At 34.9% G+C, this 27,494-nt stretch overlaps 1 protein-coding gene across 3 annotated transcripts in view; it reads left to right on the forward strand.

Annotated features, from left to right (window-relative positions):
- PPP2R5C (protein phosphatase 2 regulatory subunit B'gamma) overlaps positions 1 to 27,494 on the forward strand; it is an 84,535-nt gene that overhangs the window by 50,613 nt on the left and 6,428 nt on the right. For 2 of the 3 annotated variants that reach the window (XM_075503594.1, XM_075503596.1), the window contains 11 exons: positions 1,134 to 1,333; positions 9,120 to 9,230; positions 9,854 to 9,946; positions 10,043 to 10,173; positions 12,770 to 12,829; positions 15,700 to 15,808; positions 17,958 to 18,011; positions 20,724 to 20,894; positions 21,458 to 21,585; positions 23,342 to 23,443; positions 25,607 to 25,679. In XM_075503594.1, the coding sequence (XP_075359709.1) occupies positions 1,134 to 1,333; positions 9,120 to 9,230; positions 9,854 to 9,946; positions 10,043 to 10,173; positions 12,770 to 12,829; positions 15,700 to 15,808; positions 17,958 to 18,011; positions 20,724 to 20,894; positions 21,458 to 21,585; positions 23,342 to 23,443; positions 25,607 to 25,679 (1,232 nt within the window). The remainder of the gene's footprint in view (positions 1 to 1,133; positions 1,334 to 9,119; positions 9,231 to 9,853; positions 9,947 to 10,042; positions 10,174 to 12,769; positions 12,830 to 15,699; positions 15,809 to 17,957; positions 18,012 to 20,723; positions 20,895 to 21,457; positions 21,586 to 23,341; positions 23,444 to 25,606; positions 25,680 to 27,494) is intronic. The other variant, XM_075503595.1, reaches the window with a different exon arrangement.

A 27,494-nucleotide genomic window follows, 5' to 3' on the forward strand; every position in this document is an offset into this window, starting at 1 on the left:
ATCAAACAATAAAAATACCACTGCACAAAGACTGTATAAGGCAAGGCAACTTTTTCGCAAAAGGTTAAGTGTATAACAATAAAGACAATGAATTCTAGAGCATTACCAAAAGAGTACAAATATTACTTTTTTTTTTTCGTTCCCGTTCCTATTTGTTACTGAAGATGAGGGAGTCTGGTCTCAGGATATCTGAAGCCTGTGAAATATTTTTAATAGGTATCACAGAAGAGAGAAATCAAAATAGTTTCTTACCAGCTGCGTCTGATTAAACAGTGAGTAAATATCAAGCAAGGTATTTACTCAATTTGTTTTAAAATTTACTGTTAACTTTTTTCATATCTTATATTCATCTTGGTGATTAAGAATGGCCTTTTCTGGAAGGCTAGTGGTGTTTAATTTTGCAGTGCTGGCCACAGTTAACTAGACAGACTCCTGCAAGTGCTTAAATAGATTGATAATGTAAGTCTAACCCTTGTACATGTGAAACAAACATTCAAAATAGTGTTACAAATTGACCAAATAGTTGAAGATCCTAAGTGTGTTGCTCCAGTTTCTTTAAATATTTCTTGTGTTAATGAAGTTTAAAAAAAAAAAAACCAAAAAACAAACAAACCTTCAATAGTTGTTCTGTGCCTAGATGTGGTTACTGCAGCCTGTTGTGTTGTAGGAGGCACTTGATACAAAAATGGACTTCGTGAGGCAGCAGCTCCCAGGTTTAAAAAGTGGCTCTGGCTTAAATCTAATGCTGAAACTGAAGATCCACCCATTTATCTCTAGTATTAAAAACAGAGTATTTCTGCAAATGTGGCATAATATTCTTTATACAAACTGAGCTGTTGGGGGAATTCCTTGAGACATTTTTTTCAAGTATGTATTTTTTCCATGCATTATCTACTTCTGGCAAAGGCAAGTATGCATCACTGTTGAAATTTTATTAAATCATCCTGTCATGTACAGTGTATTTTACTTGGGTTCATACTCTGGACCATTAGATTGCTGAAAGTTGTTTGAAGATTCAGAAAGCCTGCTGGTAGTCTTAAACACTGCTATGCCTGTGTCTCGGGAAGTAAAAATGGGGAGAAGAGTAAAGTCCGCTACAATATAACTTATAACCAATTATTTTCACTTTTCAGATGTTCCTCCTGCTGATCAAGAAAAGCTTTTTATCCAGAAGTTACGACAATGTTGTGTACTTTTTGACTTTGTTTCTGATCCACTAAGTGACCTAAAGTGGAAGGAAGTAAAACGAGCAGCTTTAAGTGAAATGGTAGAATATATCACACACAATCGCAATGTGATTACAGAACCTATTTACCCTGAAGTTGTACATATGGTAAGTGATTTGACAGTGATAACTATTTTGATTTTTTTAATTCACAGTTGCTTCTTCAGCTATATCAATTTATCTTAAGAAATCTTACTGAAATCTTCAAAAAAGATCAACTATGTTTGCACATCTGCAAAATGGTAATATAACAGTGCTTTTAAATCCCATTGCCAGTGTTGATTCCTCTTGTTGTAAGATAGAAAGTAGACACATGTATGAAGCAGAAGTAAATTATGGTTTAAGTTGGCAAAAAATGAAATCTTGTATTAAAAAAAGGGGAGTGGGGTGTTGCTTTTTTTTCCCCACAGATGTTTTTTGGAATGGGTGTTTATAAAATACATCTAGCTGTTAAACCATGTAGATTGCAAAACTGAAAATTTGAAAAAAATTTAGAAGACTAAAATTAAGATCACCTGTGCAAGCTTGACGCTTAATCTTATGTAATCCTATTCAGTACCAGCGATTTATTTTATTTTGTATTCAGAGGTGAGAATGAGAGTCAGACGTTATTTAGGACATGGGATGGCAGATGAGGGTTCTGCTGGAGCAAGCTATGTGAACCATTCAGACCTGCGTTGTTCTTCCCTGCTCACTATCCAAATCCTAGCCAGCTAGACCCAGTTTATTTTTCTGTCACACCGAAGTCTACTCCAGAGGAGGAGGCCGTGAAACTACAAGGGAGTCTTTCAGCTGTCATTGTGGTGACTAGACACCAGTTGCCTGGAGTAGCAGTTGGGTTGAGGTCTGTAGCCATTGTCTGCAATACGCTGAGAACAGAAAGCATCTTTTAAAATAGCTAACTACTAAGCCTTCAAGAAACTCTTGACTGTGTGTGACATGATGGTTTTTCCCAAGACTTTATAGCTTGGGGTGAATTTTCAGGGGGATGAGAAACCAGTGCATCTTTAACATAAATATGAACTGAGTCAAATTTTGAGGTCCTCCTACAAATCAGAGTCTTTGAAGCTGCTTCAAAGACTCTAAGGATTTATAGTATGAAAGATGTTGCTTATTCTGAAGATTGCTTGTTATCTAAATCAGCCATAAGTGTTTACTGATAAAGAAGTTGTTTTCATGAGAACTGAGTATATGAGGATTACGTATAACTCGATGTCAAACATGTACACAAAGCATTATGGATGGTTAATGAGGAGATGTGGGATCATGGCTTTTCCCATGTTTTGATAGCTTATTTATATCTCTGGGTTTTGCTAATTGATTGCTTGTTTTGGAATACTTGACACTGATGAAAGGGGAGTTATGAAAGAGAATAAGCTTGCTGAGACTTCATTTAGGTAAAATGGAGTTCATGATGAGTTCTTGAATATCTATGTCAGACATCAGTGTTTGGTCTGCGTAAGAAGTCTTAACTGCCCATAATTTCATAATTTTTGCCTTATGTGCCTGCATTATTTTCCTCCATCAAACAGTTAAGGCCAGAATACATTTGGCTGAGGAGAATATATACTTTCTTCACTTTCAGATGTAACTAGTGGTAATAAAGTCTGCACTTCGGTCAGTTTAATAAATCTTGGTGCAGAATTTGGCTGCTATCTTAATTGCCAGTGTTTTGCTGGGAGCATGCAGCATCTGTTTGACAATTCTTTCAGTCAGTTTAAAATGCTTTTTATGTGCAAGGTTCTAAAGGGTGCGGGGTTTCCTTGCATGGGACTTATACAGCACTGCGATAGACACTGTCAGTGAAGGCACCTGGACTAGTATTTTGAGGTTAAGTTCAGATAGCAGGTTTTTTTTAGGCTGCTTTTATGGAACAATTTTCTTTTGGTCATCTGTTCTGAAACAACTGTATTCCTCCGGCAGCAGTAGTATCAGCTTCTTTCTTTTAGGCATGTACGTGTAGGTTGAGGTGTACTTTTGCTAAGTTCTAGCAGTAGATTTGAGTGGATTGTGTGCATTTTAAGGAAAAATAAATCTAATGTCTTCTTGTATTTTAAGACTCTTCCAAGAGACATTGATAAGTTGTGTGCTGCTACTGCCACTGAATTATATTAATAAGGAATAGTGTTTTCAGTAAAATCATGAGAGTGATCAAGAAGTACTTGGATTTGAGAGTGGTTTTGGTTTGGAAAGTTTGTGAAGTTGGTAGTTGGCATAGGAATTAGGACTTTACTGTGCTATTCTGTTCATCTTCACAATTTGGAGGTTACTTATTTATGTATGAGTATATATAGATATACATGCATATATATGTGTGTGTGTGTGTAATCTTCATTTGGTTGTGTTAACATATTATTTAGGCCAAACACTGACGGCAATGCATTTCACAAGTTATCTGTTTAATGATAATAAAATAGTATTTTTCCTTTTCAATAGCTTCAAATCTTATTTTTCTCTGACAAGAGAAGCATCTACCTTATCATTGGGTTCTTCTTTATAATTCTAGTGCTCATGTCATGTCCATCCACCCCATCCTCACCCTTCTTTTTTGCTTCAAGTGTCCTGGGCTAATTTATAGTAAGCTCTTGTCTTTAACCTATATATTCATCTAGTGGCTTAGTTCAATTATTTAACATTAATTATAAGTCTCCTTTTCAAAAGGTATGAGAGAAATTAATTTCTAAAATGGATTTAATGTTATTCTCAAGAGTGGATCCAAGAGTTTCTTCTCTTTCTTCCTCAGAGCCAGCTGATGTGTCCTCCAAATTCCTTTTACATTTGTAAGCAAAGACATTTTATTAAATGCTTGTATAATAAGTTCCATTTCTCAGGTATAATATAGTATATAGGTATAATATAATAAGGTTGAACCGATTAGCCTCGGAGCAGGAACTTACCTCTTCTCAAAACTATAAGATGTAGTCAAATGTCTGAATAAATCTTGTAAATGTAAATGATAAATTTAATGGGGTGTTTTTGTCAAAAGCATCAGTTACAGATTCTTATTTAGAAGAGAATATATGCTTTTTTTAGCTTGGCTTTTGAAGAAAACGGGGCTTTATAAGAATGTTCTGTTGTGCACCAGTTTTTCAGAACCACAGACACATAGGATATTAGTTTTGTAGAACTTTGTGAGAATTGCTGGCTATGTAGAATACAGACCTAAACTAATGCCTCTTTCTATCTCAGGAAAGGATGGGCAATATCTGGATTGTATCTGTTTTAAGCGGGACTGTGAAAGTGAACGTCAATATGAATAGTCACTTCCCCAGCTAGCCAGCCAGAGGGTATTGAAGAGAGCTGAGAGAGGCCAGGGCAGTACTGGATGTGGAGGTCCAGGGTCGTCGTGTTCTGAGAAAGAAGTAGATCAGAAGCTTGTATAAATATAGCTTACTTATTTCTGTAGTGCTCAGAATAATTTCCTTAGTGGTGGTGGTGATTAAGTACTTGTGGATGGTAAATTAACATTTTTGTGAAGCGTATACGCTAATATTACTCTAAAAATTGATAATCTATAGAAACAGATCTAATTTTATGACTAGGTATTTTCAGCAACTGTGAAGCAGTTTTCACTGCAACTTTTCATGCATTCAGCAAATGAAAATACGTACCCAGTTATACACGTGGGGAGGTTGATTTTTTTTTTTTGCTTTGAGAGTTTTGTGGGTGTGGCTTTTTTTTTACTCTGATATTTGGTCTAGAATAAGAGATTTTACTGTGAATAGAAGTGTATTACTTGTGGCTCTATTTAGTTATTAGGATAGCTTTATTCACATGAATATAGAAGGTGCAGACTTTTGGATTATGTAGCTTGTCATTCAGAGCTGTTCATGTCAGGCTTCACTCACGCTGCTGAGCAGAAGGGAGGAGAAAATATGTAATGATATCTCTGATGCTTATTTACTTGAAAATGTTCTTCAGTGTTACGCAAAATGGGCCACCAGAAAAACAGGGTGCATAACTACCATTATAGCAAACATATCTGTGAAGTGGTAAAAATGCAGGTTGTCTGCTTTTCCTTTTTTTTTTTTTTTTTTTTTTTTTTTGTTCTCCCATCCTCGTAAATTATGTCCTTTGGAGTCAAGTATTGTCAGTGCTGACAGCACAGAGGGAATTTTGGCACACTAGCCCAGTTTTCATAGACTCAAATTTCATAGATGGGGGGGAATGTGTTTAAGTTATGCTAGTTTACTTAGTACTTCTATGGGAATTTGGCCTTAGAGGAAATTTAGGCTTTGCAGCTTGTATCTTGTCTGTTTGGGCAAAAGTCTGAGGCATTAGGAAAAAGATCAGCCATTTGACAGAAGGGTAAAGGTCTTACTGATACTAATTCATTGTAAATTTTCCTAAATTTCGATGGCTTCGAAATCTCTCGAGACAAGAGAGTTTAAAGTTTCTGCCTTCACCAAGAGATGCTGCACGTTGATTTGAGCAGTTTTGTGGTCCGTTGGCCAAGGATATAAAACATGAAACAGATCAAATCAGGCTTCATTACCTTAGCAAGTTTTAAATTTCAAATCTAGTCTTCCTAGGTTTATTTTCTTGGAGGACCACTGATTATTGTAAATCTTCACCATATGTTTTTAAACAAAGGTTGGAGGTTGTTAGTTGCTTCATGACCATGCAAAATTTCAAAAAGGGGAACGTGAAGGTATTTTAGCTTTACTTTTAATTCTCTGAAATCATAATTACTCTGATATGCCAGTCTCGGTCTGTATCAGACTTGCATCTCGGTTGCTGAAATGAAGAAATATTCTGAAGAAAAACAGAGCATGAGCATGACTTTTCCTTCATGGGAATATGATGTAATTCTTGCAGATTTAGCTGATGCAGTTTGATACTGCCTCCCACTGTCTGCTCTGCCATCTGTCAGATGTGAGATGGCAGGACAGCACATACATATGCTCCTTAGCCCTGCCAGTTAATAGGTAATTCACAGCATTATTTTAAACTGTGAATGGAGGCGTCAATGAGAAAGAAGTCAGAATGTGAAGAGGGAAACATGACCTTCTGTTGCTCTTCCCAGAATCCCACCAAAGATGGATGGAATGCATTCCTCTGCAAAGTAGCATCTTTAAACTGAGACAGCTTAATCTTTCAGAGCTTTCAAGTAATCTTCAAATTATCAACAAGAAAGCTTTGATGCTATTTAAAACAGAAACAAACAAACAAAAAACCCAAAAAAGACCAAAAAACCCAAACCAACCAAACATACACACCACCCCCCCACACCACCCCCCCCAAAAAAAAACCAACACCTCAGTAAAACCTGAGAAAAGAATAAAAATCTATGTATGGCACATGCAATTATTATCTGTGATGGAATTTGAACATAACAAAGATTGAAACTGTGGCATAAAGAATAGATTTTAAATGTGATATTGGAGTGGACCTTGCATTCTGAATAGCTGCATTACAAGTAAACTCAAACTTGTAGGATTTAGGGTTTTTTCCTTAAATTGAGCTGTATTATACACTTGTTGAAAGCATAGGAACCTTTCAGCTGATGAAGTAAATAAAATGTTCTTTTGCATCCTCAAATAAGACATTCAGGTCAGTGCAAGTTCCAATGGAGTAATCTCCTTTTTTTTTTTTCCTTTTTTTTCTTTTTTCCTAGCTGGTCCTGGATATGCCCTGTACTGGCATGTTTGCTGAGCCAAGTATTGGTTTTCTTGAAAAGGCTCTGTAAATGTTTCTGCTGCTCCTGGTGATATAGCCTTTTGCAAAGAATTTTCTTTTTCCTGGCAAATCAGCTTGTCTACTCTGTTGTCTCTTACTTTGCCAGACTTGGGAAAATCTGAGAATACATTTCCTCTAAATACTTGCAAAAAGACACCTCGAATCTGTTACAGCAATAGAATATCAATAACAATGTATAGGTTAATCCTTACCAGTACCTGTGGTACATATTTAGAACAGAGTATATGTGTGCCTTATAGCCAGCTGTAGCTGATTTGATAAATCAGTTTTGTGCACAATGTAGATTCCATTCAGCATAGCCACTGTTCTCATTGTGAGCAAATGTCTACCAAAATTTACTTTAAAATACCTTAGTGTTTTTGTAAAGCACAAAATGATCTGTGTATTTGAAAGCAGAATTTACTTTAGTGTTATAAGTAGGAGTAGACTTGAAGATAATTTCTTTATGGAGTCTAATATACTCAATCATTATGGAAGGGTTAGGGCAGTACACCACTATGTTTTTATTTTGGCAGTCTTATTGTTTCTGCAATGTGTTCAAGCTGCTAAGAGACTGAGGTATTTGTCTCTAAGGATCATTTTGAAGTAGTGGAGGCAGTTTGGGACCATGTACTAATTTGAATTGATCTTTATTTTTCTTATTCTGTACAAAAATAAGTTTAAACTGCTTGATACTGGCTCAATAATGAGTAAGCAACAAAATTGAACAAGAAGGTCTCTACTGGGTGCACTTACATGGCTAAATAGATTACATTTTTCTACTTGCTCAGCAATTTGGTTGTCTCCTACCAATGTCTGCCCTACCTAATACTCTGGATTACAAGTGGAATTGAGGAATTAGTCTCTTTCCAGTACTGACAGCCATAGCTGTCTTGCATATACAGATAAAGGCTTTTTTCAGGTTTTTCTTACTGGCATGCACAGAAACCTGTTCCCTTCAACTTGGTCAGTAAAGTTTTAATTATTAACTCCTCAGGGTGTGAGGACAACCATTTGAATCACTAGCTAGCTGTTCCTTGTCCACAGAGAAGCCAGCTGGTTTTGCTAACTATCATTTCAGGTGGAGAATTTAGGATACTGCAGACCTTTTAAATCTTTGCACCATTCTAGGTAAGGTTACTCTTGAGAATGTGTGCTAAATTTATCCCAGAAATCATGTGAGTCTCTTTTTTCAGCCAACAAATGTGATTTACTTTGCATTTGCAATTATATGCATTGTGTAAATGGATAGAAATGTGCTTATTTCTGATTATTTTTTTTATTTAAGAAAATTCAAGCTACATGCATTTAGTGATGAGGTTGATTTGATGAGGTTGATTTGCCTAGAACAGGACCTCATAGAAAAGTTTTCTGTCCATATGACAGGGAATGGGTTTTTTTCTCTTTATTAGGGACTTTGAAACTCCATTCCTGTTAAAGAGGTTTGTGAAGAGTACTACTTTGGTTCATACACCATATGAAAGTGTGTCTAGATGAGCACTTGGGAACACAAAAATAATTTATCTGTGTATATATCAACAACTTAAGCAATTCATCTTTGTAGTCTGCTCCACTTCCATGAGGATGCTAAACGGTTTTCAGGGATTTGAGAATTCAGATGAAGTGAAAGATTAAAGGATTAGGATGTGCATTTCTCCCCTTTCAGTGCCCCTGTGATGTCAGGTAGATGGACATGGTTTAAGAGAAATACCGCTCAGAGGGGGAGGGAGGAATTTGGTTTTGAAGTATTTCCTTGTGTGTATACCACAGTGTGAAACTGATATTTTACAGAAAAGAACAGTTGGGGGTAATCTTTGTTTTGTATCTCTGCTTCTGACTTCCACTTTTGCAGGTTGTTGCAAGGCCTTGTAAAGTGTATATATAAAAAATGTTTGTGTAAACATTTTATATACATTTGCTTGGGTTTTTAAAACATGTGTGTGTAAAGAGATCAGAGCAATATTCTCATAAAACATGTCCGGACAGTAGGTTTGAGCTTGAAAGAGTACTGTGTGGAAAAGTGTTTTCCAAGTTAGAAATCTTTAAAGAAGAATGAATGTATCTCATTATTGTTTAAACTTATATAGCTTGTATTTTTGCAGATACTAATTAAAATAATTCATGTAAAGAATTCTCAGTCAAAACAATCTTTGAAGTCTTTTTTTTTTTAATCATTCACTTGTTTCAAAATTGTTAAAGGCACATGTGATTTCAGTTTGCAGTTAATATGTTTCGAACGTTACCACCATCTTCCAATCCAACGGGAGCAGAATTTGATCCAGAGGAAGATGAACCAACCTTAGAAGCTGCATGGCCTCATCTACAGGTATTTAAGGAAGACTAGGAAGTCAGTCTAACAAAATTTTGACATTAAAGTAATTGTTTATTGACTCAAAATTGTTTAGTTTGTGTTTATCTCAAGTCAATTACATTTCTCTGCAATATTTAAAATATTTCTTGAATTTAAACTGATAATCTTTGAAAAAAGTTTCAGTTAGTATATTAGAGGTTAAAGACTCGTTTCTTGCGGTACAGATGTAACTGCTTTGGTTTTAAATGAGCTTCAGTTTGTCACTGTGAATGCTTTGATCTGACTCTGGCACAGCTCTAGCTTTCAGAGGTACCGTGACAAACAGAGGAGAACAGAGAATTTTCAAAACATGTACTTCTGGGCATTATGAATATTAGATTACTATGTCATTTGAGTAAAATCTAGTGATGGAGGCTCAGCAGAATTTCAATGCAATTTAAAGAACCTTAAGTTCTTGTACTTTGTCAGGAGAGCAAGAGCAAAGCTTTTACTCTGTGGTATATAAATAAAAACATAGGGCAGTTCTGAACAACTAAATAGCAATTTTGGTAATGTGCTGCTTATAAAATGGTTCCTTGTTTAAAAGACTAATATGATTTTTTTGTTGGTGTGTGTTTTGTTTTTTTTTTTTTTTTCAGCTTGTTTATGAATTTTTCTTAAGGTTTTTAGAATCTCCAGATTTCCAACCTAATATAGCTAAGAAATATATCGATCAGAAGTTTGTATTACAGGTGAGGTAAAAAAAGAATTTTTAACTTCAAGTTCTAAATTATTTTACAGTGCATTAGAATCATGTAAAGTGCATCTCTTCTTTTCCCTCTTTGCAGCTTTTAGAGCTCTTTGACAGTGAAGATCCTCGTGAAAGAGATTTTCTTAAAACAACTCTTCACAGAATATATGGGAAATTCTTAGGCCTAAGAGCTTACATCCGGAAACAAATTAATAATATATTTTATAGGTATGTCAGTATCTTTGTATTATGTATTTATAGGTATGTCAGTATCTTTGCATGTGGTCAGGGATACAACTAAAAATACTCCCAAGACACTGCTAGCAATTTTTTTAATTCTTAGTAAGTTTATGCCCAATATTGCTACATCTAACAATAATTAATACCAGTCTGGCAGATTTAAATTGGGGTAGTCTTGCACACAGCATAAATTTGGCAGCTGAAACTTGAGTTTGTATGTGGTTTCATAGGTGGTTTGGTATCTTCATCTGTGAGTCTTTTTTTTTTTTTTTCCTTTCTTTTTGGGTAGTTGTATTTGTATTACAGTAGTGCCTTAATAAAATGTAGTTCTTCATAATGCATCCTGCAGAAGTTGGGCTCAAATCGAATCACTGAGAGATCTGGAATTCCCTTGAAGGAACATATTTATTGCCTTTTCTTTCATCAGAACAGAGATGTACCATTTAAGGCTCGTGAATATTTTTTTAATTGCCATAGAATAAACTGTAGTATTATCCCTGATCCAAAAAGTGTAAAGATGAAAAATTAATCCACTGTATTACCAAAGGTCTTTAGAAGTGTGTTTTTAGTGCCATTATGGCAAGTGTGAATGCAAGATTATGGTGCCTTTTTTTTAGTCTTCTAGTTTTGGTATGCCTTTTTTTTCCCTACAAATAATGATGTGTTTTACATTCCCTCCATCCTGCTTCCCTTTTTCTCTACAACTGTTGTTGTCATCCCAAAATGAATGTATGATGTGACCCCTTTAAGAAAATAGCAAAAAGCTGCCACATATTCTGTGCCATCTCATGAATGGCACCCAGCAGTACCAGCTGTAGAGGGAGCTTATCTTCCCTGTCTATGGTAACAAGTAAGCCTTTAGAAGAGATACAGAGGGGCTAATTTAAAATAATTAGTAAGCCTTCACTGTTTTGCAGACAACTGCTCTTGACTGGATGTGTCGAGAGCCAGTATGTCCTAAGGAAAAAGTACAGGTGTATCTTTCAAACAAAGATGTAAACTTTTTTCCCCACACATAGATTTTATTAAATTAATTCCAAAATGCATAATTTTGTAAAATATCTGAACCAGATGGTACAACAGCATCACAGCATATTATAATGCGCTTCTGAACAGTGTTTTTATTTGCCACGTCTTGCACTTTACTTTCAGGGATAATGGAAGCCAAGTCTTCAAATACAGATATTTCTGGTGCAAGGGTTTTGAAAGGCTAAGAAATGTTCTGGTCATTAGATCAACTTTGTAATAGTTTGAAAACATATTTCTATACAATCTGAAATGTATATGGGAGATTATATAATTTGCACTGTAGAGACTACCTTTCTCAACCAAGTTGGGTGGGGCAAGGGGGGAGGAGTAAACAGAAAACCTCACCTAGTTGTATAATATTTAAGAGCTAGAAGTTGAAACATCTTGCATGCAAATGTAAACTAGTCTTCCTGGATATGAGCACCAGGGAGGAAAGTTGTTTCAGCTTCTGTCTTGAATTAGTGGATTGTGCATGATAAGCTCTTAAAGTATGCGTAGAATTTTTCAAAATATTTCCTTTTCTTATACTTTTTCCTGCAAGTCGTCAGTTTGTTACTGTGCTCACCTGAGAAATGTGCAGTCTTTATTTGTCTTTTAGTCACTCGGAATTGTGTGAATTCTGTCCTGATAGTACATTGATCTGATTTTTTCTAACGTAAAATTTCTAATATAAAAATTACTAAACTACTATGTTCCTGGTAATTCAGTCCAAAGCTTTTTGTATCATTGTCTTTAGTTTTGCTTGGAATTGTTGTCCTGAATTATATGGGAAGGGTCTTTAAGGAGAAAATACAGTCACATGAGATATTCTGGATTAAAAGTAGCTGTTAATATGTGACAAATTTTCAAATAGAAAAATATTTTCTAATGAGTCGAATTATTTTCTCATAAGTGTAAATTTTTATAATTATTTGCAAAATACCTGAAGTTGTGCATAGAACTTTCTCAATAAATTTACACTCAGGCAATTGGGAAGAAGGGTGGAAAGGTGATGGCCTAGTAAATTACAGGCAATCTATCAAATTTGCTCTATCAAAAGAAAATTCAGGAAAATTTTACTTCCTCTGTTTATTACAGAGCCTTTTGTATGCACAGAAGTCTGTAATGCCAAAGAGCTTTTTAGATTCATAAGTAGTAACTGTTTGAACACCTTGTGCTTGCATGCGCTATAGAAGGTTGAGTCATGGCATTTGATTATGCCAGATGCTCTTGTGTTATTTTAATATTTAAAACGTTGTTTGCTGTGTTCATTTTGCATTATTAAAGTGGCTTGGAATATGATTATTGGAAAAAACTCAAGTGCATGCTGCTCTGTTAAAAGTGGAAGAAAAGAGCAAGCAAGTGTGAACGCTGAAAGCAGCTTAATGTGCTATTGATTTGTTTCCACAGTTTCTCTTCCACTCTGTGTTTCTGGTGGGTTTTTTTTTTTTTTTTTTTTTTGCTGAGTGACTAAAACCTGGGAGATCAAGGCTACCTGTAATGTTAGATGGGGATCTTGGTGTTAGAGTTCTGTCTCTCTTCAGCAGTAACTGAATAAAACTTTTCATTTATTTAGGTTTATTTATGAAACAGAACATCACAATGGCATAGCAGAATTACTGGAAATACTGGGAAGGTAAGTTGTAGGTTTTGTTTTAATTAAACTCGCTTGGTCTTCACAGGAGACTTTTAAAATCCAGTTGGGGATTGCAGATTGCTTTGAGACAAGATTAAAATAGCTTCATATCATGTGGCAAAGCTGTAATGAAGAGAAGTTTTGTGTAAGATTGCAGGAACACAGCAAAAACTTGAACCCAGTGGCAATGTTTTGGGATATGACAATTTTTTAATCTTATTTTTTAAGTCTTATTTTCTAGCTTAGGATCCTTGTAATTAATATTAGTTGTAAAGCAACTACAAATAACATGTAATTAGTTGAAATTTATTCAAAAATTCTTCTAACATCACTAAATGCATAGCGGGTAAGCAAAGGAAGCATAGGTTATGAAACTTCAGAAACCTTTTGTTAATCGCCTTATATAGCAAACTTCAGTGATGCACCTGAAAGCCCTTGAAACTAAAATTTTACAACTTAAAGCTGATAGCCTCGTCAAAAATAGTGTGTGTTTTATAAACTGATATCTCTAATCCATGTGCAAGCTTTTGGTTTTTATACGTTAATACTCTTTAAAAGCTTAGTGAGGTTTACTTTATGGTGTTCCCATATTTTTGCACATAAAATTAACAGGTGAGCAAGAGCAAGTTGCTCAGGGTTGTGTCTGGTCAGGCTTTGCATATCTCCAGGGATGGAGACTTCATAACCTCCCTGGGCAACAGGTTCCCATGTTTGACCACGATCATAATAAAAAGGCTTTTTTCTTATGTTTGAATGAAATTTCCTGTTGTTCAATTTGTGCCCATTGCCTCTTGCCCTTTCACTGGTCACCACTGAGAAGAATCTGACTTTGTCTTCTTCACACCATCCCTTCAGGTATTTGTACACATGGGTAAGATCCCCCCCCTGAGCCTTCTCTTCTCCAGGCTAAACAGCGTGCTCAGCCTTTCTTTGTATGTCAGATGCTCAAGCCCCTTCATTATCTTCATGGCACTTTGCTGGACTCCCTCCAGTACGTCCACATCCTTCTTGTCCTGGGGAGCCCAGAACTGGCCCCAGCACTCCAGATGTGTCTTACCGGAGCTGAGCCAAAGTGAAGGATCACCTGCTGGCAATGCTGTTCCTAATGCAGCCCAGAATGCTGTTGAAATTGGAAAGATGTTTTAAAATTTTCTAGGTCTACATGTCTGCCCAGAATAGTTATTTAATTTTCAATGAAAGGTTCAATGATTAAAGGAGTTACATATCCATCATTACTTCAACATACTATAATCAAGTAATAGTCATCAGGATACACTGAAGACTGTGTAAAGCTTAAATAGTAGAATATGGAGCTAAATCTTCAAAACTGTTGCTTAAGTCACCAGCTTTTTCATTCTTGGTTTTTGTTAGGTTAGCTTTAAGTGTTACAGATTTAAAAGTTAAGAATTTTTTTTCGTCGGGCTTCCAAATCAGAATTTCTAGTAGCTAAATGAGGCTTCCGAGCTGTAACTGTTCTGTATTGGTTATGCTTCCAGTCCAATAAGGAGTTTCACGCAGCATGTTGTTGACACAGAGCTTCTTATGAGTAACAGTTTTCAGTTGGGTTCCTGGGTTTTGACTTGTCAGAAGTAAAGAAGAATTGAATTTCATGCTGAAGTACTGGATTTCATTCTTTTCCGTTGCTACGTGCTACATAATACTGGACAAATGAACACTTCCAGTAGGAACTACTAATGTGGTTATTTTTTTTCTGATGATCATCTCTTGACAGGATTGCAGAATTTCTTCACACTCAATCGAGGCCAAACTTGCCCTACAATTCTGCTTCTCTTTGTTGTTAACAACCCTTAAAACATCTTGGAGAAACTTTTTTTCTTTTTAAAGGAAGTTAGTGTACATTTGTTGAGTATGTGGAAGTTGTGGCAAGAACATGATAGAAATGTTAATGTAGAAATGGGGGTTTGATATTATGCACTGAGAGACTTCGGGAGGAATAACCTCGTATCCTCAAAATAGTTGTGCAGTCATTACTAGTGAAAATTATTTTAAGCATGCGCAGTAAGGGTGAGCAAGTGTTTGTTTAATTCTGGGACATCATCTGGTTTCTGAGATCTGAAATACATGTAACTTTGAATTTTTTAATGTGTTTTCTTTTAGGATAAGGTTTTGGCAGGTTCCTTTTGCCTGGTGCCTTTTGTCCTTGTTTAGTGAAGAGAAAAGCATTAGAATGAATAAAATAGGATTTAAAATAGTAAATGGGCAATAGGATTCTGGATGTTTTAACTGATGTTAATGCTAGCAAAGTGAGTGAACACAAAACAGTCTAGTACTGTGTTTTTAGGTAAAGGTGCCATTGGCCCAGTATTGAGCCACATCTGCACTCGCCTGGAACTGGGTTGTCATCTGTTGAGGTGCTGTTTGGTTATATGCTAGGTTCTTGCAGAAATAGTAATATTTTGGCAAAAGTCATGTTTTGACTTGTCTGCTGTCCTGGATTGATCTTTTCTACATCCAGTCTCTGGTTCATTCTTTAATTCCGTGAAGAAGCTGGGAGAAAAATGTATTCAAAGCTTTGATGATAGTGAATAGTTCATAGTGAAAGTTGGAATCTGAAGTGTAGGTGTAGTCATATATGTTGCTTGGAAGAAGAATTTGGGACCCGAGAGACTTGGATGAGGGATGGGCAGAGGTTGATTTGACTATTCTATTAATTTGTAATCTTTAGAGAACTGGATCAAAAACTAAATAGTCTCTGGTGCATGCTTAATTTACATATTTTTCCGTTGCATCTTGTTCTGCAGGAGATGGCAAAAAAAACATGACGAAAACAAGGGTTTTGGTATATCTATACAGTAGTGCAGATTTTGCATACTTACTGATTTTTATTTTTAAATTTGTTTCCCTGGTAGCATAATTAATGGATTTGCCTTACCATTAAAAGAAGAGCACAAAATATTCCTATTGAAGGTTTTGTTACCATTGCACAAAGTGAAATCACTCAGTGTCTACCATCCACAGGTAAGTTTTGTTTGGCACTTTTCATACTAGTGTTAAAGTGAATTTGCCTAGAGAGGTCAGGGGGAGTCTAGTCAGTCATTCTGACATGGATTCTGTTCTAGGCGCCAACATTTCCCTGCTAAGTGGCCTTGGGGAAATTATTTAATGTATGTACCTATAATGCTTCACTTGTTGAGGGGAAAAAATATATATATGTGTGTGTATAAATAAATAAATACCTTTTTTAAAAGCACTGTAGTGTTTACAGATGAAATACATGAAGTAGTTGATTAATGTGAGAGTTCTTGATGTTTATCCACACACAGAATTTTTTGTTTATCTTGTCCTTGCCTGTAATGTTTAGACATAAATAAATTGCAGAAAAGTATGGTTTTAATGAATGTCATCTATAAACAGCTTTTTCTAAACTACATGGAGAATTTCAGCTTAATTCAGTTTCTTACAACTGTTGATGTTTTGAAAGGAATTGGGCATTTACTAGGACATCATTATTTAATTCAATAGATCTGTTTAAAAGTACACAGGAAAAAAAGGGGACATCTGAGTTGTATCATGCTTTTAAACCAGCTGTATCTTTTCTGTGCTGAGTTTTAGTTCCATTCAGAATTCCTGGAGGAGTGGGAAATCATACAGTCTTAGAGAAAACACAGGATTATTGTCATATACTGAAATTTTCTCTGCGAGAAGTTGTTACACAGCTTTGTTTTTATAATTTGAAAGTTCAACATTTTCTATGTTAAGTTCAAGTACTCCAAGTTTTAAGTACCATTTCTTCAAACACAATTACAACTTGTATTTTTAAGAACACCATTTGTATAATTACAATTCTGTAGCAATTAGAGATGCTTATAAGCATTTTCTTTGGATCTTGCCTACTGGGGCTCACATTGGTTCCTGCTGAAGTAGTAGGCTAGAGTGGCTTCCACTTCCAAAGATATTTTTCTTTTTTTCTAATGCTGTGAACATAACCTGTTGGGGTGTGGCCAATCAGACCTTTCTTTCAACTAGTGCAGACATCTGTGATCGCCACCTTTTCTTCTACCTACCTGAGATGGATTGGTCTTTCTTTATTCCCCTTACTTCACAAACTAATTCTCAAAAACCTTCAGGTGATTTGCATTTCTCATTACTATCAGGAAAAAGAAAATAGTGACATAGGGATGCCTCTCTTACATGTCCTACTGAATGAAATGGGAAGGCATTTCAAGTGAGCTTAGTGTGTGAAACACCAGAGTAAAACCACAAAAATTCACATTGAAACAGTGGCAGATATTCAGAAGGATTGCTGCAAATCCAGATACACATGAAGAAAGCTAATTTCTATATTTAATTCAAATTTACTTTAGAATAGTGGAGAACACTAGATGTAATAATCTTTGTACATTCCTCAAATTACCTAGGGACATTCTTGGTAGCAATCATCAAAAAGAGGAAAGGAATTGGGCTCATCAGCTGAACTTCTGTAAATGGAGAGACATTAGAAAAATGGTTAAACAGTTCATGAGGCATGCAGTGATCCTCCCATTTACTTTGGGATGATTGGCCTGTTGAGTGAAAGGGATGTAATAGTTGACCATTTAGGCACAGACACACAGTCTCATTCTCAGAACTGAAGTTGGTAAATACTGTAATTCAGCCTCAGCTTGCATCAGCTTTACATTGATATGCATAGTTGTAATTAGTTCTCTATATATAGAAAATCCTAAGATTTACAACTGTTCAATGCATTTTTAACTAACTTAAGTATTTTCTGTTTCATAACCTATTAAATCAGCATGGGACACCAAAATGTTAGTGAGTGGAAAGCACTTTAGAGGACAAGATTGTGATTTTTAAATCTTATGTTTGAAAAGGTGAAGTGTGCTGAAATGCAAAGTACTAGGTCTAAAAAGAAAACATCAAATTATGTGCTTGTCTATATTATAACCCAGAAAAAAGTGAGGACAGACTTGGGACGGTTGGGAAAAATTGGTAAAGCGTATTTACCCTTTTGTTGTTTAAATTGTCTGCCAAATAATTTTTGTAAAATTACAGGAAAAACTGTTGTGCTTTTATTTGAATTCAGTAGTGTTCTCCACTACGCTAGTGATTTCAAAGTGTGTTCAGTTTCACAGTGAGTGTTAATAAAAATCTTTTTCTTTTACTGTAGCTGGCATACTGTGTAGTTCAATTTTTAGAAAAGGACAGCACGCTTACGGAACCCGTAAGTTTATCTTGCTATTATATATTTTGGAATATTAATATCCCTTTCATCTGTAGACTGTTTAAGGAGCTTTTGGGAACAAAGTATTTATAAGTAATTGTTTTTGTTAGGAAGACTCAAACATTTAACCATTTTGATCTATCAAATTCAGTTTTTCCAACAGTTGTTTGGCATGTCCAAAATGAATTAAAAAAACATTAAGAGCATACCTCTTACAAACAGACCAGAGTTTATTCTGCGTATTTTGTTCTGACTGACTGGATATGAGATGGTTGATCCAGAAGCAGTTTAGTCAGCAATTAACTTGCCTGAACTGTGCTCTGTTGAGAGACTGATGTTATGATGGAACACAGATTTCTGGCACATGGAGCTACCAACTGATGCAAGGCTTTTGAGTCAGATCCTGTTCATGTCTACCAACTTTGGACCGTAGACAAAACCAGACTTTGGTCTGGCTGCACATAATTGCGTAGATGAATACTTTTTAATTGTCCTCGATAGTATATAGTGTTTTGCGTCATTACACCCAGTGTTAAGTAGGTGAGAACTAATATGTTTAATCACCAAGTAGCAATCAGTAAAACGATGGTTACTAACAAAAGTGCACATTATTAGATTATAGCCATTTCCGTTGTAAGATGGAAACTGGGATTCTTGAAACAAATGAAGTATGCAGCTTAGCAAGAACTCTTTTCTACTTGGAGCTTTTAGTATTTGTTAGGATATCAAATCTCAGACATTCTGTCATTCGTGCTGTATGAGATCTTGAAATCTTAGCTTTCTTCCAGACGTCAGCTAGGATATTACATATTTCCTAGTACAAATCTAAACTAAACTGTATCCAACTCTGTTTCCCTTTTTGATCCCAAATTAGTACATGATTACAACATTCTTTAAAAACTTAGCACATGCATCACTGAAGTACTAAGTTCCCCTTTAAAAATTCTGGTCATTACAAAATAAAACTCTTTGTTTCCCCTTATAATTGTCATATGAGACTTTTTGACATCTTATTAAAAAAACTGCATAAATTTCCAAAGGCTTCCTTGAGGACAGAGTGTCTGCTTTCATGAATAAATAATACGTATATGAAAGATGCACTGATTTCTCACTGAGATATCTCATCAGTGATGATATTAAATATTGCTTATAGTTTTTAAATATAAAAAGGTGGACTTCTATAAAAATGTCCTCCATTTCAGAAAACAACAGAAGAGACTGCTTTTTTTTCCTACATGAGAGAAAAAAATTGTTGTCTGAGGGAAAAGCTAATGGATTGTTGCAACTTTTAAACTATATAAAAAGACAAATATAAACCTTATTTTAGAAGAGTTTTTCAAGAAGTCTGTACTGTTTGCGGGGGGGCGTTGTCCAGTTCTACATCTAGGACTAGACAGACACCACCATATTTTTGTTCTTTATGTGGCTTTTTAATTTTTAACCACAAAAAAAAGCATTTATAAACTTACATATTCAAGGTTTATTAATTTCTCATCAAAAATATCTAAATATAAGATTGAGTGCTATGCCAGTCATTTTCAAATATTTAACATGGTTTAAATATCCTTTGAAGGAAGATGTCTTCCTATTTGAATATTGTTTGGCACCAAATTGCGACAGATGGAAAGCAGTTTTTATAGTTTAAAAAAAACCCAAACAAACTTAAATTTTAAAATCTTACACTTCGGTTTGAAAAATGACGTCTTTGGGGAAAAAATCATCATCCTTTCATAACAAAAACATTTGTGTCTACTTGCATTTTCCTTAAATGAAAAATTGCTAACAGCACAAGAGTTGTTATTCCTTCAATATAACTTTGTGTATATTTGAAGATTCTTGAATAAATTATGATGTAATTCATAACTCCATTAACAAACACAATGTCTAAATATAACTGCTAAACTAGTATCACTTTTCAGACTTAAATTCTTCTACTTATATATTCAATAGATGAGAGAGTTTGTTTTTCAATTAGGCTTCAGAAACATTTCCCACAGATGTATAGACTCTTTCTGAAGAGTTGTGGGCCAACTGGCAGATGATTTCCTTTTGTGTCACATTTTTACGGATCGCTTAGTTGTCTCCCCGCCTTTCTCCCACCTATCTTTTGCGTGTTCATGGTTTGCTAGGCAAACTGCTTCAGCAAGCTGAGTAAATAATTTAATAATCATGAAGAAAGTTAAGACTGTGATTATAGTAATATTGTCAATTAAATACAATTTGACATTTAAGAGAAACATGGCTAGAGTAGTTGGTCACCTGTCAATTTGGGTATTTATAGTAAATTTTTTCTAAAAACATGATAGAACTTAATTTCTTGAGCTTTGGAGTATGCCTCCAAGAAATTAGAGATTGAAAGCTGCTATCACTTAAGTGGCAGATAATTTTCCCCATAGTATCATAGCAAATTTGCACTTTTATTTGTTGATGATGATCATGTTAAGTTAGATGTCAGGTTACTTTCTCTAGTCTTTTGATGATTATTTTTGAACATGTCTTTTAAGCGTATAACTTTGTTTTCTGAAGAACTGTTTTTAGACCTATTAACAGTTATTTCTGTGACACTGAACCATATCTGATCACTGCTGTCACATGGGACAAGAAATCTGAGTTTTGTGTTCTGTTTAAAATACCATACTTCTTAATGAGATACAATTTAGCGCAAGGTAAAGTCAAATTATCGTGAAGAGTATGTTCACTTTGTCTCTACAGGTTGTAATGGCACTGCTGAAATACTGGCCAAAGACTCACAGTCCAAAAGAAGTCATGTTTTTAAATGAACTAGAAGAAATTTTAGATGTCATTGAACCATCTGAATTTGTAAAAGTTATGGAGCCTCTTTTCAGACAGCTAGCCAAATGTGTGTCCAGTCCACACTTTCAGGTCTGTACTTAATGAATGTACAGTAATATGAGGATTTTGTAAAGCAGACTTGTATAATGGTATTACCTACTATTATCCACCGTAATGAATTTCATTTGTTGCAAAAAAGTCTTCAGTTCTGTGTCAAATTTTAAGCATCCAAATGTTAGCTTTATTGTCTCTTTCCAAGAGTGTGGTATGCGCATTCGTATTGGGTGATTCACTTCCGTGTTATGCTTAACATTAAAGCTTAAAAGCTCGCTATTTTCAGAAGTACCTGAACACTTTCAGTACATACTGTTTGTGTTTCACTGCTTGTAATAGAGTTCTACAAATACTCTTTGGGAAAACATTTCTTTGCTTGAATTTCAGAGTTCATATGTTATAGTTTGAATCATGTCCCTATCAAGGAAAAAGCAATTTTTCCATCTCTTTCCATCAGCTCTGATTCCCATTTGCACTAGAAAAATCCAAATCTAAGTTGCAACTTTTTGTACCTTTCCCTTATATTTGCCAAATGTTTCAATTATTTGCTCTTTAAGAGATTGTCTGAAGAAGTGTTCCTCTTTTTCATGTCATCTTAGGTTGCGGAGCGAGCATTATACTACTGGAATAATGAATATATTATGAGTTTAATTAGTGACAATGCAGCAAAGATTTTACCCATCATGTTTCCATCCTTGTACCGGAATTCAAAGACACATTGGAACAAGTAAGAAACACTTGTACAAGTAAAATTCTGCTCCTTCACTTATGTCTAGTTTTAGGCTTAAAAGTGGTTCAGATCTTTGAGTTGCTAGTTTTAACAGTGTTGAGCTGTTTATTCTGTGATATTAAAGTTGCTGGATAAGGAGACTACTGTTGTCAGAATTTTTAGAAAAAATTAAGAATTGAGGAAGAAAGTTTTTCCTTTTTTCATTAAACAAGAAACAGTGTTTTAGTGCATCTAATCCATGACGTATTTTTATTAATATGAAGCAAATTTGGCATTAATCTGTAGTTCAGATACTTCTAAAGACTAACTTTGATTTCTGATCGCTAACTGCTTTGCTGATTTGCATTTCTTCTGCATGCTAGTGGAATATGTTGTAGAGCAGGTCATTTTTTCCTTTCCTTCCCCTCCCACCCCCTTTTTGTTTATTGTTTTCTTTCTCCATTGACTATTTTCACTTTTTTCCCCACAATAACATAGTACTTGCGCATGAAAACAGTCCTGGTCAGCTCCTTTCTGCAGCTGTTCCATTGTATAGTGCTTCTTTGTTTGAGCTATTGTGCAACTGCTGGGATGGTGAAAGTATCAGTCTAGCGCTGGCCATGAATTGAGGACTGCTGGTGGGTTGGCCAAGAATGTGTAATCAGTCTGCCACTAGACACAGGAAAAGAAATGGAAGATAAAGTTATGTTAGTGATTAGTTACTGTCACTGGATGTAAGCAGTAACAAATAACGTACTCATCAATAAAATTCTGATTCAGTGATGCAACTGTACATAGTAAATGTGGATTGCTGTCGGTTGTTTTTTGTGGCTTTCAAGGCCATGCATTCATTTTATGCTGAGCAGAAGTCCTGCTACCCAGCACTGCTGAACTCTTATTTGTAACTCTACATGTATGATACAAACTAATCATTTAACTGATTGCTTTTTTGGATTTAGTGATCAGCAATAGATTACAGACTGGAACTGTAAATTCCTGTCATAAATAGCATGACATAAAGCAGATTATTTTTGTTTAATTTTAATGATGTTTTCCACTTCGCTTTGCTAACACTTTTCTAAAGAGTCCTGGCATAATTGTGTTGAAGTGAGTGCTGTTGCTGTTTGGCAGTTTTCAAAATGAATGTTGTCTTTTCTAGGCTCCTTTTAATCACTAACTTTTTTTTTGTCTTTAATTTGTCAGTTGGCAGTAAGTTACTTATATCCAGATCTTTACTGTCATCTTGCATTTTCTCTAATAACCCTAATTTGATTAGTGTCAACTACTAAATGTCAAAACTGGTCCTGTATTGACACACGTAGTAGTAAAAATGAAGTTCAAACATTGAAAGCGTAAGTGATGAGTAGTACTATGGAGTAAGAAAACTGCATTCGAAATTGGTAATTTTAGTACTTTAGTACACCCCCTCCCAGGGAGGTGGTGGAGTCACCATCCTTGGAGGAGTTCAAAAAACATGTATATGTGGCACTTCAGGACATGGTTTAGTAGGCATGGAGGTGTTGGGTTGAGGGTTGGACTAGCTAATCCTAGTGGTCTTTTCCAGCCTTAATGATTTTATGATTCTATTCTATGATTCTACTTGTATTAGCCCTTTTTGAGGGTAAACTGAAACTTCCACTAACTAGTTTTGTTTCCAGTTATTCTGAAATGATGTAATTTTCCAGTTATGTAGGCTATTGGCTACTGTTGACCAGAAAAAATAGATTTCAAAGTTTAAAGTACTCTGAGTTTCAACCAGAAGTTTTACTTATAGGACAATACATGGCTTGATATACAATGCTCTGAAACTCTTCATGGAGATGAACCAAAAACTGTTCGATGACTGCACACAGCAATTTAAAGCAGAAAAACTGAAGTAAGTTTTCGTGTCAGTGTGTCTGTCTGTTCTTGAATAATTTGTTCAGAGTGCTTTAGCTCTGAAAAACTACTGTGTTTTTAGTGGGAAGTTGTGCCCATTTGATTACAGTTACAACAGTCTCAAAATTGATTTGGTGAAACTTCTCATTATATATGAATTGTAAAATCTTCTTAAGAATAGGATGCTTCATGTAGTCTTTGGCCTAATACTGCTGGGGGTGTCACCATCTCCCTAAAAAAATTTCTTTTGAGAGGGACCCTGCTAATCAGGGAGCTCAGTGTAAAACATCTGTTAAACAGTTTAGTTTACATCCTATGTTTATTTTAGCATGCTTTATTTACCCAGTGTTATTTTCTTTCATGTTGTCCCTCAGTTCTTCCCAAAACACTTTTCCAGTATTTTTCAGTACTGCACTGTGTGAGCACATGTGCATGTTTTTCTAAAAATTACCTGAAATACAGTTGTTACTCTGTTGTAATACAGGACATTTGTACATTATTTGCCAGAAGAATCCTGCTGAGTTTAGGATATTCTTGCATAGGCCAGTGAACAGAGCAGGGATTTGGAAGCTAGAATTTGTCTGCTTTATATCAAAAAATGCAGATAACTTTTATGATTATGAAGTCACTTAATCTTCTGTTCCTTTATTTCAAATTTTGTTAAATAGACATAAATTTGAATATTCAGTGTGTTATAAAGCCTACTAACATGAGATCAAGAAGTCAAAAGTATTAATGGTTTGGCTCTTATTTTAGGGGCTAGGGAGCATAGTTAGAAAGTGGGTACTGAAAATACCTGGATTTGAATTTTATTTTTAATTTTGAAATGAACAGAGGTTCCTTCAAGTAGTGGTTCAGATTATACACCTATTTTAAACCAATATACCTGAAGTAGTACAAATTCTTAATGTAGATTGATTTGTCCAAGTTTTGAAGTTCCTTATTACAATTTAAGTAGAAATGAGCTTCTGGTATAACAAATTTTTAAGAGATGTGTGTGTTTATAGATAACAAAATGTGAATATTTGCTTCTTTAAAAAAGATTATGTAAGTCTCTCTTCCTTTACAGCAAATAAGTAGAATCCTTTTTAAATGGGAAAGCAATCTTTTCTTCTCTGTTTTTTGGGGAGGTTTTGGGTGGCGTTTTGAGTGTGAACTAAGGCAGGCAGAGTGCTGAGTGACATAATAACAAAACAAAACAAAAAAATCCCCCATCACACAAGACATTAAAAAGGGGTGGTTAAAGAGTTCTTCCAGCCCAAACTTAACTTAACTTAATTGAGAGTTGGAGGCAAATTGTGTATGTGCCTGAATATAACTGCTTATATATATACATATATATATATATATATATATGCACAGAGTGGATGATCCATATATTGAAGCCTGAGAGCATTTTTAGCACTCTTAAGCTCAAAGCCCTTGTAAACTCTACCACCTTTCAAAGACAAGTGTTGGTTCTAATCTCTGCAATAAGTTGTTTGTCTGTAAGAAAGAAAGGAGAAGCCCCCTAGATTTTACCATTTTGAATTACATTAGGCATAAGGAAACAAACCTTTCCTACTTTAATTTAAAAAAAAAAAAAAAAGCATCCCATGTCATCCCCCTTGGCTTGTGACTCCCTTGAACAAGTGTGTGTGTGTGTTGGGTACTTCTCTGGTAGTGTTCAATTCAAAATGTCTCTGGGCCTTTTCCTTTATTACCTGAAGCCGTTGGGCTGACAGTAAGAATCTCTGCCCTTTTTTATGGTCAGATATTAGCTTCTTATGTTTCAATATAGAATTCAAATACTATAAAGTTAAAACACAAATGTGCTTTCAACATAGATCAAGACATCTTTCTGTTTTAATTTTAACTCTTTTAACAATGTACAGTTATTGAAGATAAACTGGTATCAGCCAGTTTGTTGCTTTCATGAGAAAATAGAAGTTTTTTCCCTTTTAATGTTGCTTTGAGATCATGGGGTATTGATATAATGCAAATTATCCTATCAACAGTAAGTGATATTTTGGGCTGTAGGCTGAAAGAGGCATAGCTAAATAATTTATTCTGTTGAATTCTTCTAGTGAATTTCTTCATGTTTAAGAAAGTATACTAAGTTGTGATGCAGGATTCACCAAGCTTCTTTTGCCATTTTTGCTTCTAATTTTTTTTTTTTCAGAGAGAAGCTAAAATTGAAGGAACGGGAAGAAGCATGGGTTAAAATAGAAAATCTAGCCAAATCAAATCCCCAGGTACTTAGAAAAGATTAACATGTTCATGTTTAAATACTTTAGTTTTGTTAAACATCAGTGGGGGAAACAGGTCTGATCATGGAAATAAAGCAATTTCACTAATTGTATTATGAAAGATATACAATAAAAGTACTTTTAAAATTTGTAACCTTTCTCTTGTGCAAGTAATTATTTTTTTTTAAAAAGGTTTCTGAAAAGTATGATATGAAGTACTTTTTCCTTTTCTTATAATAGGAGACATACTGTATTGCGGTTTGAAAAGTTATTGTGCAAAATTATGGAAAATATAGAGATGCCATAATTGGTTTCTCTTGAAAAGCTGTTTTGCAAACAATATATTACAAAAGAGATCTTTCTGCAAACTGTGAGTTATGACTGGTCAGTTTTCCTCTGTGTCAAATGGATTAAAGTAATATTGTACGTTCTTGTCTGCTGCATTTGTTCTCATACCTGCATTGGGCCGGTCTTCTGGTGAACCTGCACCTCAGGTTCTTACTAAAAGGAAAACATCCTGTCAGGCCTTACTTGATGTAACTGAAATTTTGATAAACAAAGGTCCTTTAGACTATTCATTATGTTTTGAAATTATGGGAGAAGGGGATGGTTTGGCTTGGGGTTGTTTTTTTTCCCCTACTTAATTTGCTTGGAGAATGCTGCCAGGTTTCCTTTATCTTAATCATACTGATTGCTGCTATGGGCAAAAAAACCCTCAAACATTTCAATTACTTTGCAGCCAGAATTTTACCATACTGCAGCAAGAAACTTACTGTACTGTATCTTTCCAACATCATCTAGCTGACTTTAAAGTGGTGGAAGATGGAGTAATGGTACTCTATAAACAGAAGTGGGACACTTTATGATCTCAGTGCTATTCTAAAACAGAAAGTATGGGGTCATCTTTTTTCTAAGAAGGAGGAATTTCATAAATGTTTTTTTCCTTTTGTGGCATTTCTCGGGAACAATTACTAAACTGCTCAAATAAAATTTGTTAAAATTAAGCAAAATGTCAGTTGACAACAGATCAGTTAAATTAATCAAAAAAGAACCATTCGTATGAAAGCAGCAATTGACTTCCAGTGACAAAACATTCCTCTAATCAGATAAGCCATCCAAAAGCCTTGCTTGAAGAGTACTTGATATATGTGGTCATTTGCTATCACAATTGATGAACTATTGCATGTCTGCCTAAATAAGGGGATTGACTTGTAGTAGTAAAATTTAGAGTTCTACAGTGTAAATTTCCTTTTCTTCCCAAGTAATATTTTGTAACTGTATGTTTTCTGGAACTGGTGAACACAACCTGTATACAGTATGTTCTGCATAGGATGCTCAAAGAGGGCTAATAATTGGAAGCAATTTAAAATAATTATTAATTTGAACACTGAGTGCTCAACTGAATTGACGTAAGGATATAAATGCTTTTAGCACTCTATATAATGGATTTTTAAGTTGTTGGTTTTTTCCTGGAATTTCTATTAACTTTTTAATTTGTCTAATTACTGACAGTTCTTGTTGTTCAGAGCTATTCCTGACTCTGCATGACACAAGAATACATTTTAAGATTTTAGATCATTATAATTATATTCGTTAAATCCTTGCTGTCAGGTTTTTTCTATTTTGACTCATCTGCATTAAGTTATTGGTGCACTCAGATACTAAAATATTTATGAGGAAAAATGGATGAAAAAGTGTGTATGTGTGTTTGTAAATGAGTTTTGATTTCAAGACCGCATACACCTCATCTGAATTAAAATAGAATTTAAAATACTGAGATTGCTGTACAGTAAGCTTTAGATACTATACAAGTTTTTCTAC

The sequence above is a fragment of the Mycteria americana genome, chromosome 5 (assembly GCF_035582795.1).
Source record: "Mycteria americana isolate JAX WOST 10 ecotype Jacksonville Zoo and Gardens chromosome 5, USCA_MyAme_1.0, whole genome shotgun sequence".
NCBI classification, from domain to species: Eukaryota; Metazoa; Chordata; class Aves; order Ciconiiformes; family Ciconiidae; genus Mycteria; species Mycteria americana.